A 19,512-nucleotide genomic window follows, 5' to 3' on the forward strand; every position below is an offset into this window, starting at 1 on the left:
GGGTCTAACAAGATAATACCTACCATTATGAGCCCCTTTCAGCAAAATAATAAAATCAACCAAATAATAATATTTTGCAGATATATTTTCAACTGAGAAATAAAGAAAGAAAAAAAAAATCAATTGTTGAACCGGTTGAAGTTTTTTTATGACTCTCACACTAAAACAATTTCTCCTAAACCATTAGATTGTGATTTATAAATTTCTATCATTCAACAAATGTGTAATTTTATGGAAGCCCTAATATATAAACAATCACAATTATAGTTGTATGATTCAACCAAGTTATTGGTGCAAAATCACTTTCTTACTCTCTATCACATCAATACCTTATCTTATTTTTTTTCTTCTTTTTTGTTTCTATATTTGCTATACTCAAATAATTCATCGGATCCATTAATAATTAAGATACATAAAATATATTATATTTAACTGTTAAAACTACTTCTACGACCTAACTAACACCTCAAGACCAGAAATTAAAAGCACATTCACAATTTATGGAGTGGTCCACAGCGAAACAAGAATTTAGAAAAATGAAAAAAATAAAAATAAATTAAAACCAGTTATTTATGGTTGTGATTGTGAGTTCACATGGAAATTATTGGAAAAGGAAAGCCTCAAATTGCAAAAGAAAAGAAAAGAAAAGAAAAATATTGTTTTATTTTTTTAGAAAAAATGGTTTTTTATTATATTCCCTTGGTCATCTGCCACTGAGAAAAAGTGAAGCACCAAGTTGCAGATTCCAGTGAAATGTATTAAATTTTGCTTTCTTTCTTCATCTGCTTTCTTCTTCGCTCTGTCCCTAAAAATCACAGATTCTACCTTTTTGATGCAAATGGGATCGACCCATCAACCCTAGAGTCTCACGCCAGCTAGATTAATTCATTCATCTCAAGCCAAACCACCCACTTCAATTATGGCAGCACTTTCTACACCCCATTACTTCAGGGTCTTCACTTTCTCCGTTTTATTCCTCAAAACCCTAGCATTTGACCCGATTCCTTTGTTTTCTTACGCTGGGTTTGGTAAAGATCTGAAATTTAAGCCCAACGTGGCCCTTTATGGTAATGCAAAGGTTGTCAATGACGGGTCTGGGATTCATTTCTCTGGGTCTGGGAGTTCAGACACTGGGAGAGTCATGTACAAGAAACCCATCAAGCTTTTTCAAGGTAAACCAAGGCAATTGGTGTCAATTTCTACTTACTTTGCATTTTCAATCTCCTTGGACATGGGGGGTGGTTTGGCTTTTGTTATGGTTCCAAAGGGTTCTGTAGGTGATGTGTTTTATCAAAGCTCTACTGGGTTGAATGATAGAAATTTTGATGTTGTTAGTGTTGAGTTTAGTGCTTCAGAGGGTGGTGGAAATGGGGTTTCTGCTAGTTGTAATGTGACCATTAGTGTTGGTGGTTCAGTTGTTGCTAAAATAAGTAACCATTTGGCGTTAACAAGTGGAGAAAAGTTGCATGCTTGGATTGACTATGAAGCTAGTTCAAGGCGCTTGGAAGTCAGATTGAGTCATCATGGAAAATCAAGGCCTTCTGTTCCACTGCTATGGCACTCAATTGACTTGTCAGATGCGTTGAAGGAGAATGAAATGTTTGCGGGTTTTAGTTCTGTGAAGGGGAATGATTCTCAAGCATGCTTTCTCTATTCATGGAGCTTTGTTTTGAGGAGTTTTCCTCATTCAATGCATTCAGAGCCTCTGGATCCAAAGGTCTTTGTTAAAAGCACTGAAAGTTCTGTGGTTAAACAAAGGAGTGATTGCTTTTTAAGAGTTCTTGCTGCAATGATATTTGGTACTGGATGTGGAGCTTTGACAGCATTTATTGTTCTTTACTTGTGGACCATCTTTGGTAACAAACGTGCAGTAGTGCCAGAGGAGACTGTTATGCAACCTGTAGATGTTGAGTATAGGAAAGTCAAGATTGTTGTAGATAAAACCATCCAAGACCGTAAGAATTAGAACCTCGTGAGGGAAGAGATTGAAAGCTTGTGTTTATAAATTTATTTTGTCTTGTATTTTAGGTTTTGCTCTACTGTAGCAGTCTTGGTAAAGGGGCTATGTATTTGGCTTTTCTGACGTCTATTGTTTTATCCAACTGTGTTAAAAATTGCTTACTTTTTTGATAAATGCCCAAATTGAGGTTATTAATGAACTATATGATGTTGCTTACATTGATTTTGTTGTATGAAAGATATCACAATCAACAAATGAACTGGTTGTTCCTCAACACATGTTTAAAGAATATTTATGTATCTGGTTTTCTCTGATATTGTTCATCCAAGAGAAATTCTAAACCGAGAATTTTGATTATAAACTGTCAATAAGAGATAGAACGACCTCTTTAATCTTTAATAAGTTTAGGGAGATTTACAGAAATGATGTTAGAGAAATAACTTTATCTTTAAATTATGGGACTCGTTTATTTTATATCCTAAAACCTCTTTACTTTTCATACCTGTTTTCTAGTACTTGAAGTATGACCTCCTATAAATCGACACCTCATAGGTTGTGATTAAACGAATGTTATGATTTGGTGGTATAATTATGGTTCCTTTATAGTCTCCACCATCTCCCACTTCTAAATCAGAACAAAAATGAATTTTGTGATTTGGTGGTATAAATAACGGCTATAATTATGGTTCCTCTAAAGTCTCCATCACCACCCTCCCGCCATTTTAACACTGTATTCAAAAGAATCTGGTATATCTTTCAAAATATCGAATATCTTACGAAATATTTCAATAGAGGACAAAATGGTAGGATAAAAAAAAGTAGTATAAAATGGAAAAAATAGCATCTAGTGCTCTAAATTTTGGTGAGAGCTGAGAAGTAGTTTAAGAGCTGTCAGACAACAATACATACAAGTAAGGTAGCTCAATTCAAACACACGCAAAGCTTTGTCTTAGAAAACTTTACTTGCGGACGAGCTTTGATTGCTCAGAGTTGAATTTTTAGTCATAAAGTAATCTTCAATTAGAATGAATGACCAACGACTTTGAAAAACACACCCACTTGCTTTTGTTCCCAAGGTTCAACATTCATTTGGAACTCATAACAGCAATCTCAACCACTCTGAGATGGTAGAATAACTTCTCTTTCAAGAGCAGTAAATAGTGACATATGCATAAGTAGTGCAAGGTGCTAAAAAGTGAACACTAATAATCATCGACTTTAGGACGGATCATAAAGAGAAATAGCGGTTTCATATTGTCTTTTCATCCCTAACAACAGGTTACATAAAAACAGAAACAAAAAACACCAGAGCCTGTTTTATATAGAAACTTAACCTAGCCGGAACAGAACCATCCCCTCAAAAAGAGACAATCAACCGGCAACAGGAAGTTGCGGCATGTTATACAGATTCCACCGCAGTACACTAACATCAAAATCAAACTTCATCTGCATGATAATCATCTTCCTCATCTTCCTCCTCATACTCATCCTCCTCAGCAGTGGCATCCTGATACTGCTGATACTCCGAAACAAGATCATTCATGTTGCTTTCAGCCTCAGTGAACTCCATCTCATCCATGCCTTCACCAGTGTACCAATGCAAGAAAGCCTTTCTCCTGAACATAGCAGTGAATTGCTCACTCACTCTGCGGAACATTTCCTGAATGGATGTAGAGTTTCCAATGAAAGTAGAGGCCATTTTCAAGCCTGTTGGGGGAATGTCACAAACTGTGGATTTCACATTGTTGGGAATCCATTCAACAAAGTATGAGGAGTTTTTGTTCTGCACATTGATCATTTGTTCATCCACCTCCTTGGTACTCATTTTGCCTCTAAACATGGCAGAGGCAGTGAGGTATCGGCCATGGCGAGGGTCAGCAGCGCACATCATGTTCTTGGCATCCCACATTTGTTGTGTGAGTTCTGGAACACTCAGGGCCCTGTACTGCTGAGAACCACGGGATGTCAGTGGAGCAAATCCCACCATGAAAAAGTGGAGGCGGGGGAATGGAATGAGGTTCACTGCAAGCTTTCTCAGATCAGAGTTAAGTTGACCAGGGAACCGCAAACAACAAGTGACACCAGACATGGTTGCTGAAATCAAATGGTTCAAGTCACCAACTGCACAAGAATGAAACAACACAGTCAGTATTCTCATCAAGCAATAGAACAATGGACAAACACAGGCTAAAATTGATTAGAAACAGGGTGAAGTGGAAATTGTAAAATCTTACAGCTTGGAGTTGTTAGCTTGAGGGTACGGAAGCATATGTCGTACAAGGCTTCATTATCAAGCACCATGCACTCGTCTGCATTTTCAACAAGCTGATGAACTGAGAGAGTAGCATTGTAGGGCTCCACCACAGTATCAGAAACCTTAGGAGAAGGAAAAACTGAGAAAGTAAGCATCATCCTATCTGGGTATTCTTCCCTAATCTTAGAGATCAAAAGGGTACCCATTCCTGATCCAGTCCCTCCACCCAGAGAGTGGCATACTTGGAAACCTACACGAAGGAATAACAATCCAAAAATCAAACAACTAACACGATGTTTCAAAAATCACCCACTGTCCAAACAAACAATTACATTATAAAAGACAACTCATAAGCCTCCAAATAATCACATACTTCCCAAACATAAAAAAAAAAAGAACCACAAAACCTGCAAATGAACACCCCCAATTCAAAATCAACCACAAAAAACCTCCATTTCGAGGATAAACAACAAAAAATTTCCTCGCCTTACCATCTAAAACCAAAGATTTTCCACATGTTTCAAATCAAAAACAGTCACGGAAAAAATCCCAAGCTACCTTAAAAAAAAACACATGCAAATCCTAAATCACCCACAAAATTTCTCACAAACACACTCCATGAAACACCCAACTCAAAACCAGCCACAAAACCCTAACAAGCTGGCTATAAACCACACTAACACCCTCATTTCAAACCACTGACAACCCTTCCACCCTACAATACATCAACAATACACAAAACCCTAACTTAAAAAATTTCCAGCAAAACAATGAAAAGCTTAAACCTTTATACATAAAAACCCATACCCTGAAGGCAATCGCAGTTCTCCGCCTCCTTGCGCACAACATCCAGCACAGAATCAATCAGTTCAGCCCCCTCGGTGTAATGCCCCTTGGCCCAGTTGTTCCCTGCACCAGACTGCCCAAAAACAAAGTTGTCGGGTCTGAAGATCTGACCGTACGGCCCAGACCGGACGCTGTCCATGGTGCCCGGTTCAAGGTCCATGAGAACCGCTCGCGGCACGAACCGTCCGCAACTGGCCTCGTTGTAGTAAACATTGATCCTCTCGAGCTGCAGCTCGGAGTCCCCATCGTACCTCCCGGTGGGGTCGATGCCATGCTCCGCACAAACCACTTCCCAGAACTTGGCACCGATCTGGTTGCCGCACTGGCCACCCTGAATGTGAAGGATCTCACGCATCTTCTCTGGAGAAAAGGAGAAAAAAAATGAAATTGGTGTCTGAAAGAGATAGAAAGATAGTGTTGTGTCTGAGTGGGGACGATGGGACAAGGAAGGTGAGAGGGTTCTTTTTTATAGAAAAGTTGGTGCCTTTTTGTGGCAACGGTTCGATTTTGAATAGGGTTGGAGAAATTGATGAGCTGTGTCTTGTTTTTTTTTATTTTTTTTATTTTGGGTGGGAAAAAGGTGTGTCTGAGATAGGGTTTTGAATTTTGAAATTTTGAATGTCCAGCTGGAGATACTGTTTCTGTGGACCCCAAAAGGGAAATAAATTAAGAGTTTTTTTTTCTCTCTCTCTCTTGAACGTTGGTCTTCATAGAGATTTGAAACTTTTGGCTTTTTATTTCTTCAACGTTTAATAATTGAGTAATTTATTTGTGTTTTTGCCTCATTTTTTGTGGAATGTAAATCTCTAATTAAAAAAAAACAGTGGAGCCTTTTTTTATCAAATAAGATTGATTCAATTTTTTTCACGCAAAATATGCTCAAATAATCATTACTAAAGCGATAATCACAACGAAAAAATATACAAAATTTTAATAATGTTTAATGTGCATGTTAATTACTTTTCACTTAAGTGCCTTTAATCTTCGTTTCCAATGGAAAGGTACTGCAAGCCGAGGAGTAAAAATTGAAAATAATAAATATAAAAATGGAGATAAAATAGATATACTAAATATAACTTCTTGCTGTATGTTTAGATGAGAGTTTGAGCATAAAAGGAAGAAAAGTAGGAGAAAAAGAAATTGAAGTTAAAGTTGTTTCGAGGTAAGAAAAAATGAATGTTTGGACGAGAGTGTGAGCATAAGAGGAAGAAAAGGAGGAGAAAAAGAAATTGAAGTTGAAGTTGGTTGGAGGTAAGAAAAAGTGAGTAAAAATAAGTAGGAGGTTTGTAGTTGAAATGATTAAAAAATTAATAAAAATTAATTGCTTAATTTCTTCATTTATAAAAATATCTTTGACTTTAATCTGTTAGAGTTATTTTTTAGTTAATGAAATTAAACATAAATTTTTATGTGTACATATATGAAATAGTGTACTTAATAACTTTTGTGTAGTTAATAACTTTTGTAAGTAAAATTGTTTATGTACCATTGGAATGACACTATCAAGTGACGTGGTCAAATCTTCATTCGGTTGCAAGATTGAACCTCACGCGAATGATATGGTCGAATTTGATGATTAAGGAAGCAATAATTAACTTTATGTATAATGCAATTAACTTCAACAAAGGTACGAAATGTTATTTTAGCATCAAGATTAGCTTTGCGATCTACCTTAATACAAGCTCAAAATAAAAACAAATGCATCATGCAAGCAAAGAACCTAAAAATTGAAAAGAATAAATATTGTTCTTGTATGGACCGGAAAGTACTTTCCTTGTTCTTCTGAATCCTTGTAGTCAGCAATGTTGCACTAGATCCGGTCTTTGATGATGAGGCGGGATACCTACAAAAGATACTTTGATGCCTAAGTTAGAACTCGATATGTGGTAGGTACGAGTAATAAATATTGTTCAATGATGCATACATTTCTCTTGCATATAGTGCATATTTATAGGGTTATAATGAACCCTTGATTATGAATCAAGATTAGGGTAGGCCACAAAGTTAATCTTGGTGTTAAAAGTAATATTTCCTACCTTTAATTAGGCTAATTACGCCATACAAAATCATTGGCTCGTTGGCTCCCTAGGTATCAGTTTTGGTCACGTCACTGATGTAATATTCAACCACGTCACCAGTGAGACACTCAGTCATTGTTTTATAAAGTCATATTGTTATAGAAGATTCATCCTCTTGGCGAGGTTATTGATTTTCGGGATTCACAAAACATTTATTTCAACCATACGATTGGAACAAATTTGATGATTGTGAAGGTCGTGACGCATGAGTTCTCGTCCGCTTTCACACCCTACAAAAAGGGGATGTCATTTCTACGAGGGACCATTTGTTTTCCTCTTCATTCCAAATAATGGCTAGGTGCAGAGAGTTCTCTTTTCTTCTAGGTTAGCATGTCTCTTTCATCAAGTTCTTTGTCATCTTCGGGTGGGCAGTCCCTGGCAGAATTTGGGGAATTGTCGGTTGTCAAAGGAAGTGGTACTTCCAAGATGGAGTCCAAGACAAAGTCATGTCGGGGGGATGCCCTTGATCGGGCAAAGCAGTTCATTATGGAGGAAGTTGAAAGAAACTTACTATTGTGAACGAGATATGAGTGGGTAGATAGCAAAGGGACCGAGCATTTCTCTTAATATAGGTGGTCTTCCTTGGTTAGGTCTTTCGTATTGAGTGCTCTCATGTTGAATCTAAACACGAAAGTCAACATTGTCTCGGCCAATAGATATTACGCAATTGACAACGTGTGTCATGGTTGGGAGGGTGTTGAGTCTGACTTCTTCTCTGTTTACTCTTTTTCCTTCATTGACCTTCATATCCATTTCCCCCTTGATGACTTCACCATGGGTATTCTCCGTGTGTTGAATGTTGCCCCCACACAACTTCATCTGAACTTGTGGGCAACTCTCCAAGCCTTTTGCTTGATTTTGTGACATGTTGCGATTATCCCTCATCCCTCAATTTTTTCTTCACTACTTTAGTGCTCATTCGGCATTCTCGAGGGGTGGTTATCATTAGTCGACACTTTGCGTTCTTGCTTGTTCTCTCTCTTCATGTCTTCATATAAAAACTTTAAAGGTAATTTTTTTTAAAGTGTATATAAAACCACCCGGTCGATCCCTATTTTTTTACAAGAATAACAATACGGGATTTCCCTTCTATTGGACTCAGAATTCGGTCTGTTATAGCTCATGGCCCGGGTCGCCCATGACGTCAAAAGACCAAGACATGCTAAGGATTTTAGATCCATTGACTAAAAAGTTGTCCACTCAAAAGATTATTGTCTTGTACTGGTCCCTTCATCGTTGGGGATCATGACGTTAGTCTCGTATGTCAAACTATATGGTGTCTCCTACATTGTCGACTGTGGGGTGTACCAATATGCCCATAAGACCTCTACTAGTTCTTCTTTTCACCTTCCCTTACACAAGTGGTGGTGGGTTTATATAAATATATTCCTTATTTATAAAGTTATCTTCAACCTTCGATGCAAGAAATTCAAATTTGAATTCCTTATTTAATGAAGAAAACACAAAATCAATTCGTTTGTATACTCAAAGAAAACATTCCTTAATCAAGAAACTAAATTATAAAACGAAACAAGAGAATAAAACAACTTGAACAAAAGCAATCATCTAACATAATTCTTATTCAATATTCTCCATTTCAAGAATTCAATCACTTTCTCAATGTAAATTTGTAGAAGATAAAGCATAAAAGAAGATACAACGTAAAGGGTGAAAAAAGAAATGAGAGACAAGGAAGAGAGAAAAGGAAGAACTTGAATAATCAGCACCAGAAACTATATAAATTGAAAAAATAGAGAACTAACTAAGCTGTAAAAATGGTAAAGTAAATGTAAAGTCGTGTATGTGTCAATTGTGCAATTCTCTTTAGTTATTCCCTATTTATAAGATTTAAAAACAACTACTATAAGAAAATGATAAAAAATGGTAAGAAGAAGAAATGTTTCTTATTCTCTTATGTGTATATTACATCACTTCATGTATAGGAAATATATAGGGAGTTTCTCCCCCAAATTAATCATAAAACCGGCTCAATGAGGTGAGGTTTGCACTACTTATATACTATGAAAGACTCTAATCTCTAGTCGATGTGGGATTTCCAACACACCCCTCACGCCGAGGCTACCAACTCGTGCGTGGAGATATATGTTATGGGTGGTCCGATAACGGCCCGATGGCGGGTGGCCTGATAAACCCAACAAATACTCGCTAGGATAGGCTCGAAATGGCTCTGATACCATATAAGAAAATGATAAAAAATGGTAAGAAGAAGAAATGTTTATTATTCTCTTATGTGTATATTACATCACTTCATGTATAGGAAATATATAGGGAGTTTCTTCCCCAAATTACAATCTAATTAGATAGGATAGTAATCATGAGATTCTATAATTATTAAATTAATTGCATATAATTGAGTACAATATCGTCAAATATTGCATACAATAATTATATATAATTTGATAATTATTATTTCCTTAATAACTACAATTAAATGATTTTAAACTGAACAAAATTTGGACACATAAAAAATCTATTTATGTATTTAAATTGTGTTTGACATTAATTTTAATCGATATATGAGAGTTTACCAAAACAATAATAATTAACAAAAAATAAAATATTTTCATAATTATATATATATATATATTAATTTTACTTTTATGATTTGATAATTGTTTTGTATTGTAATAACAATTATATTAAATTTATTCAACGGTTTGTCGTCCCTGTTTTTCTACTGATAGTATCACTAAAACAATTTGTAACTACTTTTTTGTGTTTACAGTTTGTTTTACTGTTTATTTCTAGTAGTTATCTTAATGGAAACTTATAAAGCTTACATTACATAATTATAACAGTATAAAATAATAAAAAAATATGTACATAATTTTTTATAATTTATAATATTTTTCATTTTTATATTATTATAATAATAATTATTATTATTTTTTATTACATTTTTTATTATCATCAAACGGCAAGATCTAAAAAAACAATCTTGTAGTAAAATAAGAACATAATCATATCTAAACCAAAAAAATTTTAAACTTGAAAAATTTTAAAAACTTTTTTCTTGAAGCTATAAAAGAAAATACAACATGCAGATGGTAAATAGCCATACGAATACAATGTCAGGAAAAAAAATCCAATTATGAAGGTAAAATAAGAACAGATCGTGTTTGAATAAGAAAATAAAAACTTAAACATGGTTATTAATCATACATAAGTGACCAATGTTGGTAAACATGATGGCATAAATATATTCTGTTTATAATTAAATTAAATTATGTATTAATAGAGAATCAAAATCATTTCATTTTGAAAAATTTAAAAGATTAAATATTATATTTTGATAAAAAATCTGTTTAAGCTAAAAAAAAGTTAATACAAATTAAAATAAATGATATCTTAACCTCCATTCTATTTACTAGCGAAAACACAGTCGCTACAACGCCTGTGTATCTGCATTTTCTTTTTCTATTCAATTTTTACGATGATAGAAATTTAACTTACATACAGTAAGAATTTTGGATGAGTCAAAAATTGAAAAACAAAAAATAACATGTAAAAGAAAAATGATAATTTGATTAATCAACCTTTTTTTTCTCCTATTGTTTGAGTTTCTCTTCTTCAAGCTTTTTCTTTTCTTCTATTGATGGTTTTGGAATCAGATAGTACAATGATGTTCACGTTAAGATAGATAAAAAAGAATGATGGTTTTACCAAAAAATAGAGCTGTTGTTTGAAATAGAATGGAGTGAGTAATTGGAAATGAATGTTATTTTATTTGATAAGTGAGATTTGGTGTAGAAATGGAGGAGTGAGGGTGAGAGTATGCTCTCTTTATTTCTGTTGTTGCCTTAAAATAAGGAAGTAAGGAAAGAGTGGGGGAGTCAGTTTGCATCACATAACATTAATTTTAAAAAAATAAAAAAATAATTTAAATAACTTAAAAAAATAATTAAAAAAAATAATTTTATTTTTAAAATAATTCATATGAAATGACAAAATAATCCATTGTACTAATAAGATGAGATATATTAAATTAGGGTAGAATCAGAAAAAAATTGTATACACCAAAAAATGACTATAGTGGGGAATCCTCTTTATATATAGTTAAAGTATATGAAAGTGAACAAAACTAGCGAATAAGATCAAGGAAATTTATTTTTTGGAAATTTCCTTGGGTTTGTTTATTCCTTGGGTAATTTTTGAGAAAATTTGTGCAAACCAAGACTATCATCCACCAAAATTTGTGAAATTTTGCCCTACTTTCTGCAATTTCATTATGGGTCCATACTTGATGAAAACCCACAAAGACCCCAAAACCAAGTCCACAAGAAGATGACCAAGGATGCCAAATATGAAGGGTCATCTCAACAAGCAAAGGAAGACCTCATCAATAGGAGGAATGGACATGGTCCAGAGCACTTGAAGTTCTTCCTTTTAGTCTTCTTAAATATTTAAAAAAATGTTGTAAATAAATTGGGCTCAAAGGAGGGGTCCAAATAGTAGAAATAAGCTAGAATAAAGTACCTTTAGCATAGTAGGGGGTGTGAGTAGCATTCTAGCTTGTTCCTAGCCCATTTGAAGTCATTTTGACCTAATTTCTAGAATGATAAACCTAGAATACGGGATTGACTTAGTCAAACCCTATGGCTGTCCACTTTTTTCCCTTTTCCCATTCTACCCTATATTCTTAGTCCCCATCAAGTACTTTCATATGTTGTTTGCACCCAGCTAAGGAGGCACGTCCATAAACAAATCACAGAAAGGAGATAGAGGGAAGAAAAGCCAGGACGTTTTGTTTTCAAAAAACCAGTTTTGTTCACTCTCCGTCTGGGACTTACTACGCCTTATTCCTTGGGTCTTTTAATGTGAAATTTTTACCAGGCACTCGTCATTGAGTGAATTGAGTTATGACTACGATTTGAGCCCCAAATTCGTCTCACAAGATTTGCAATAAATGTTTTATTCATAACTGTTAGGCCTAAAAGGAAGATTCGTTTGTCGGTTAAAGTGTTTCATTTTTTTCCTAGGTGAATACTCATCCGTTTAACCTAAAATTTGTCGCATTTTGTCCCAAATTCCGTCGAGATTCTTTCGAGAAATTTCAACAAAAAATTATTTTGGGAGAATTTTTCAGAAAATTTGTGCAAACCAAGGCTATCCTCTACCAAAATTTGTGAAATTTCGCCCTACTTACTACAATTTCATTATGGGTCCATACTGCATTGAAAAATTCCAAATATATTGACACGAGTACTTTCATATGTTGTTTGCACCCAGGTCAGGAGGCATGTCCATAAACAAATCACAAAAAGGAGATATAAGGAAGAAAAGCTAGGACATTTTTTTTTTCCGGAAAACCAGTTTTGTTCACTCTCGGTCTGCGACTTACTACGCCTTATTCCTTGAATCTTTTGGTGTGAAATTTTTACCAGACACTCATCATTGTGTGAATTGAGTTTTGACTGAGATTTGAGCTCTAAATTTGTCCCACAAGATTTGCAATAAATGTTTTATTCATCATTGCCAAGGCTGAAAGGAAGGTTCGTTTGTGTGTGAAACTGTTAGAATTTTTCCTAGGTGAATTCTTGTCCGTTTGACCCGAAATTTGTCGCGTTTTTTGCCAAATTAAGTCAAGATTCTTACGTGAAATTTCCACAAAAATTTATTTCGGGAGAAGTTTTCAAATTTTTTTGCAAACCAAGGCTATCCTCTATAAAAAATTGTGAAATTGCGCCCTACTTTTTGCAATTTCATTCTCGGTCCATATTGCATTGAAATATTCCAAAACTATTCACACAAGTACTTTCATATGTTGTTTTCACCCATCTAAGGAGGCACGTCCATAAACAAATTACAAAAAGGAGATATACGAAAGAAAAGTCAGGACATTTTGTTTTCGAAAAACTAGTTTTGTTCACTCTCAGTCTGGGACTTACTATGCCTTATTCCTTGGGTTTTTTGGTGTAAAATTTTTACCAGACACTCGTAATTGTGTGTATTCAATTTTGGCTGATATTTGAGCCCCAAATTCGTCCCACAAGATTTGGAATAAATGTTTTATTCATTATTACCGGGGTTGAAAGGAAGGTTCGTTTGTGTGTGAAACTGTTTGATTTTTTTTTCTTAGGTGAATACTCATATGTTCAACCTGAAATCTGTCACGTTTTTTCCCAAATTCAGTCGAGATTCTTACGTGAAATTTCAGGAAAAAACTATTTTTGGAGAATTTTTCAGAAGTTTTTTGCAAACCAAGGCTATCCTCTTCCAAAACTTGTGAAATTTCGCCATACTTTCTGCAATTTTATTCTAGGTCCGTATTGCATTGAAAAAATTCACACAATGGGTGCAAACAACATATGAAAGTACTTGTGTATATTTTTTTAACGCATTAGACACAATAACGAATGTCTGGAAAAAATTACAGACTAAAGCACCCCAGGAGTAAGGCGTAGTAAGTCCTAGACCGAGAGTGAACAAAATTGGATTTCTGAAAACAAAACGTTTTGGCATTTAATCCCTATCTTCTTTTTGTGATTTGTTCATGAACGTGCCTCCTTACCTGGGTGCAAACAACATATGAAAGTACTTGTGCGAATTTTTTCAATGCAATACAGACCCAGAACAAAATTGCAGAAAGTAGGGCGAAATTTCACAAGTTTTGGAAGAGGATAACCTTGGTTTGCACAAAATTTCTGAAAAATTATCCCGAAATCGTTATTTTTTGAAATTCAACGAAAGAATCTTGAGTGAATTTGAGACAAAACGCGACAGATTTCAGGTCAAACGAATGAGTATTCACCTAGGAAAAAATCAATCAATTTCACACACAAACGAACCTTCCTTTCAGCCCTGGTAGTGATGAATAAAAGATATATTTCAAATCTTCTGGGACGAATTTGGGGCTCAAGTCACAACCAAAACTCAATAAACACAACGAAGAATGTCTCGTAGAAATTTAAGATCAATACACCAAGGGAGTAAGGCGTAGTTAGTTTCAGACCGAGAGTGAACAAAATGGTTTTCCACAAACAAAACGTCTTGACTTTCCTTCCTGTATCTTTTTTTTGTGATTTTTTCATGGACGTGCCTCCTTACTTGGGTGCAAAAACCATATGAATGTACTTGTGTGAATTTTTCAACGCAATACGGACCCATAATAAAATTGCAGAAAGTATGACAAAATTTCAGAAGTTTTGGTAGAGGATAGGCTTGGTTTGCACAAAATTTCGTAAAAATTCTCCCGAAATAGTTTTTTTCTTTAAATTGCACGTAAGAATCTCGACAAAGCTTGGGACAAAACGCGACAGATTTCCGGTCAAACGGATGAGTATTCACCTAGGAAAAAAATCAACAGTTTCACACACAAACGAACCTTCCTTTCAGCCCTGACAATGATGAATAAAAGATTTATTGCAAATCTTTTGGGATGAATTTGGGGGTCAAGTCTCAGCCAAAACTCTATAGACACAATGACAAATGTCTAGTAAAAATCTTAAACCAAAACACCCAAGGAGTAAGGTGTAGTAAGTGCCAGACCGAGATTGAACAAAACTGGTTTTTCGAAAACAAAACGTCTCGGCTTTTCTTCCCCATATCTTCCTTTTGTGATTTGTTCATGGAAATGTCTCCTTACCTGGGTGCAAACAACATAGGAAAGTACTTGTGCGATTTTTTTGAACGCAATACGAACACTGAATAAAATTGCAAAAAGTAGGGAGAAATTTCAAATGTTTTGGAAGAGGATAATCTTGATTTGCACAAAATTTCGTAAAAATTCTCCCAAAATAGTTTTTTTTCCTGAAATTCCACGTCAGAATATTGACTGAATTTGGGACAAAACGCGATAGATCTGAGGTCAAACGGATGAGTATTCACCTAAGAAAAAAATCAGACAGTTTCACACACAAATGAACCTTCCTTTCAGCCCTAACAGTGATGAATAAAAGATTTATTCCAAATCTTGTTGGACGAATTTGGGGCTCAAGTCGCAACCAAAACTCAATAGACACAATAACGACTGTTTGGTAAAATTTTTAGACTAAAACAATCAAGGAGTAAGGTGTAGTAAGTCCTAGACCGAGAGTGAACAAAACTGGTTTTTCGAAAACAAAACTTCCTGGCTTGTCCTCCCCGAATCTTCTTTTTGTGATTTGTTCATGGAAGTGCCTGCTCACCTGGATGCAAAAAACAAATAAAAGTACTTGTGTGAATTTTTTCAACGCAATACCGACGCAGAATAAAATTGCAGAAAGTTGGGCGAAATTTCACAAGTTTTGGTAGAGGATAGCCTTGGTTTTCACAAAATTTATAAAAAATTCTCCCCAAATAGTTTTTTTCCTTAAATCCCACCTAAGAATCTCGACTGAATTTGGGACAAAACGTGAAAGATTCCAAGGCAAACGAATGAGTATTCACCTAGGAAAAAAATCAAACAGTTTCACACACAAACGAACCTTCCTTTCAGCGCTGATAGTGATGAATAAAAGATTTATTGAAAATCTTGTGGGATGAATTTGGGGGTCAAGTCTTAGCCAAAACTCAATAGACACAATGACGAATGTCCGGTAAAAGTTTCAGACCAAAACACCCAAGGAGTAAGGCGTAGTAAGTTCCAAACCGAGAGTGAACAAAACTGGTTTTCCAAAAACAAAATGTCTTGGTTTTTCTTCCCCGTATCTTCTTTTTGTGATTTTTTTCATGGAAATGCCTCCTTACCTGGGTGAAAACAACACAGGAAAGTACTTGTGTGAATTTTTTCAACACAATACGAACCCAGAATAAAATTGCAGAAAGTAGGGAGAAATTTCAAATGTTTTGGTAGAGGATGATAGCCTTAGTTTGCACAAAATTTCATAAAAATTCCCCCGAAATAGTTTTTTTCCTGAAATTTCACGTAAGAATATCAACTGAATTTGGAACAATACGCAACTGATTTGAGGTTAAACAAATGAGAATTCACCTAGATAAAAATCAAACAGTTTCACACACAAACAAACCTTCCTTTCAGCTCTGACAGTGATGAATAAAATATTTATTGCAAATCTTATGGGACAAATTTGGGGCTCTACTCTCAGCCAAAACTCAATAAACACAATAGCGAATGTCTGGTAAAATTTTAAGACTAAACAAATCAAGGAGTAAGGTGTAGTAAGTCCCGGACCGAGAGTAAACAAAACTGGTTTTTCGAAGACAAAACGTCCTGGCTTTTCTACCCCGTATCTTCTTTTTGTGATTTGTTAAATGGAAGGGCCTCCTCACCTGGATGCAAAAGACATATAAAAGTACTTGTGTGAATTTTTTCAACGCAATACCGACGCAAAATAAAATTGCAGAAAGTTGGGCGAAATTTCACAAGTTTTGGTAGAGGATAGCCTTGATTTGCACAAAATTTCTTAAAATTTCTCCCTAAATAGTTTTTTCCCCCTGAAATTCCACTTAAGAATATCTACTGAATTTAGGAAAAAACATGATAGATTCCAAGTCAAACGAATAAGTATTCACCTATGAAAAAAATCAAACAGTTTCAAACACACACGAACCTTCCTTTCAACGCTGACAGTGATGAATAAAAGGTTTATTGCAAATCTTTGTTGGACGAATTTGGGAGTCAATTCTTAGCCAAATCTAATAGACACAATCACAAATGTCTGGTAAAAATTTTAGACCGAATCACCCAAGGAGTAAGGTGTTGATGTGATTCCAATAACATGATATGGATATGATATGAACATGTTATGGATTCAACAAGAGTTGGAATATGATTAGGCACTTTTTAAGAATTGGATCAATGTTCTTAACATTCAAGAACTCACCAAAACACAAAAACCAAGCCAAACTCACATAGAAACCCATTTTGAACAACAAACCAATGGATAGAAACTCAAGAACACAACATATAGTATATATACCCATGGAGGACGTGACCAAAACAACAAGAACAACCAATTTGCACCGATTAAAATTGAATATAAGTGCAGCAAACGAAAGAGGACATCATAGGGAAGATATTGCATCGATTGAAAGTGAAAACAAATAAGTAGAACAAAAATGGGTAATTTGGAATGAAGGGAAAAATGGACTTATGTGGATGAAGCTCTTGGAATGTGCACGCCACTTGAAGGATGGTTGGCTTCAAGATGAGTGTTGTTGCCTCCACTTGAGAGCCCAAGAATTCACTCAAGATAAGACTAGAAGAGAAGAACACACAAGTCTCTCTCAATCACTCACCATTTTGGTAGAGGTTCTTTACTCTAAAAAATCAATCTTATTATTTCAAAGACCTAAGCATCCCTTTTATAATAGAGAGGGCTGGTCACAAATGTACAAGAGAAGCTTGAAAGGTTGCCTTCTAACTCCTTCTATTCTAGCGCCTAAAGGAGTGTGAAGAGACACCTTTCTAGATTTTTCCTAAAACTAGCGCCTAAAGTGCTATCCAATGGAGGTGTCTTTAAAGTTTCCCTCTTTAGCACATCCTAAAGCTATTCTATATTATTTACAAATTTATACAAACAAAAACTATAAAGAGAGATATTAATTGGAGCCCATTCTTGAATGCTTGTAGTCTTCTTGTTGGCTTTAGGCTTGGTCCTCTCTTTATTTAATTCTTCTTTAATTTTTTAGAAGACTAGAAGGAAGAACTTTAAATGCTTGGGTGGATGGCCTCTTCCTCCATTAGTGAAATCCTCTCTTACTTGATCTCCATCAAGGTATAAGGCGTAGTAAGTCCCAAACCGAGAGTGAACAATATTGGTTTTTCATAAACAAAACGTCCTGGCTTTTCTTCTCTGTGTCTTCTTTTTGTGATTTTTTCATGGACGTGCCTCCTCATCTGGGTGCAAAAATAATATAGAAGTACTTGTTTGAATTTTTTCACCGCAATACGAACCCAACATAAAATTGCAAAAAGTAGGGCAAAATTGCACAAGTTTTGGTAGAGGATAGCCTTGGTGTGCTCAAATTTTCTGAAAAATTCTCCCAAAATAGTTTTTTTTACTGAAATTCCACGTAAGAATCATGACTGAATTTGGGACAAAACGCTACACATTCCAGGTCAAACGAATGAGTATTCACCTAGGGAAAAAATCAAACAGTTTCACACACAAACGGACCTTCCTTTCAGCCCTGGCAGTAATGAATAAAAGATTTATTGCAAATCTTGTGGGAATGGGGCTCAAGTCTCAGCCAAAAACTCAATAGACAGAATGACAATGTCTGGTAAAAATTTCAGACCAAAACACCCAAGGTATAAGGCGTAGTAAGTCCCAGACCGAGAGTGAACAAAATTGGTTTTTCATAAATAAAACGTCCTGGCTTTTCTTCCCCGTGTCTTATTTTTTTGATTTGTTCATGGACGAGCCTCCTTACCTGGGTCCAAACAACATATGAAAGTACTTGTGTGAATTTTTTCAACGGAATACGAACCCAGCATAAAATTGCAGAAAGTAGGGCAAAATTTCACAAGTTTTGGTAGAGGATAGCCTTGGTGTGCTTAAAATTTCTGAAAAATTCTTTCATATGGTGTTTGGACCCAGGTAAGGAGGCACTTCCATGAAAAAAATCACAAAAAGAAGATCCAGAGAAGAAAAACCAGTTTATTTTGTTTTCAGAAAACCATTTTTTTCTAGTGTTGGTCAAGGACTTACTACACTTTACTACTTGGGTATTTTGGTCTGAAATTTTTACCTGACATTTGCCATTGTGTCTATTGAGTTTTGGTTGAGATTTGAGCCCCAAATTCATCCCACAAGATTTACAATAAATATTTTATTCATCATTGCCAGGGCTGAAGGGAAGGTTCGTTTGTGTGAGAAACTGTTTGATATTTTTTTCCAAGTGAATAATCATCTGTTTGACCTGAAATCTGTCCCGTTTTGTACCATATTTACTCGAGATTCATACGTGGAATTTCAGGAAAATAACTATTTCTGCAAATTTTTTCATAAATTTTGTGCAAACCAAGGCTATCCGCTACCAAAACTTATGAAATTTAGCCATACTTTCTCGAATTTTATTTTGGGTCCTTATTGCGTTGAAAAAATTCACACAAGTACTTTCATATGTTGTTTCCACCCAGGTAAGGTGGCACATCCCTGAACAAATCACAAAAAGAAGATACGGGGAAGAAAAGCTAGGACATTTTGTTTTCGGAAAACATGTTTTGTTCGCTCTCGGTCTAGGACCTACTACGCCTTACTCCTCGAGTGTTTTGGTCTGAAATTCTTACCAGACATTCCTCATTGTGTCTATTGATTTTTGGTGGAGATTTAAGCCCATAATTTGTTTCACAATATTTGCAATAAATCTTTTATACATCATTGCCAGAGTTAAAATGAATGTTCGTTTATGTGTGAATTTGTTTGACCTGAAATCTGTTGCAATTTTCCCCAAATTTAGTCGATATT

The 19,512-nt window shown here is 35.1% G+C and overlaps 2 protein-coding genes across 2 annotated transcripts; one reads left to right on the plus strand and one right to left on the minus strand.

Moving 5' to 3' along the window:
• Positions 1 to 677: 677 nt before the first annotated feature.
• On the plus strand, positions 678 to 2,176 carry LOC137819763 (lectin-like protein LEC). Its single transcript, XM_068623742.2, has one exon. It carries the CDS (start codon positions 920 to 922, stop codon positions 1,964 to 1,966), a length of 1,047 nt encoding a protein of 348 aa, XP_068479843.1. The 5' UTR covers positions 678 to 919; the 3' UTR covers positions 1,967 to 2,176.
• A 1,015-nt stretch (positions 2,177 to 3,191) lies between these two features.
• On the minus strand, positions 3,192 to 5,647 carry LOC137819765 (tubulin beta-2 chain). Its single transcript, XM_068623743.1, has 3 exons — positions 5,022 to 5,647; positions 4,195 to 4,464; positions 3,192 to 4,081 (listed from the first exon to the last, which is right to left on the minus strand). Exons 1-3 carry the CDS (start codon positions 5,413 to 5,415, stop codon positions 3,396 to 3,398), a joined length of 1,350 nt encoding a protein of 449 aa, XP_068479844.1. The 5' UTR covers positions 5,416 to 5,647; the 3' UTR covers positions 3,192 to 3,395.
• Positions 5,648 to 19,512: the final 13,865 nt, after the last annotated feature.

The sequence above is a fragment of the Phaseolus vulgaris genome, chromosome 10 (assembly GCF_051622355.1).
Source record: "Phaseolus vulgaris cultivar YP4 chromosome 10, ASM5162235v1, whole genome shotgun sequence".
Taxonomy (NCBI): Eukaryota; Viridiplantae; Streptophyta; class Magnoliopsida; order Fabales; family Fabaceae; genus Phaseolus; species Phaseolus vulgaris.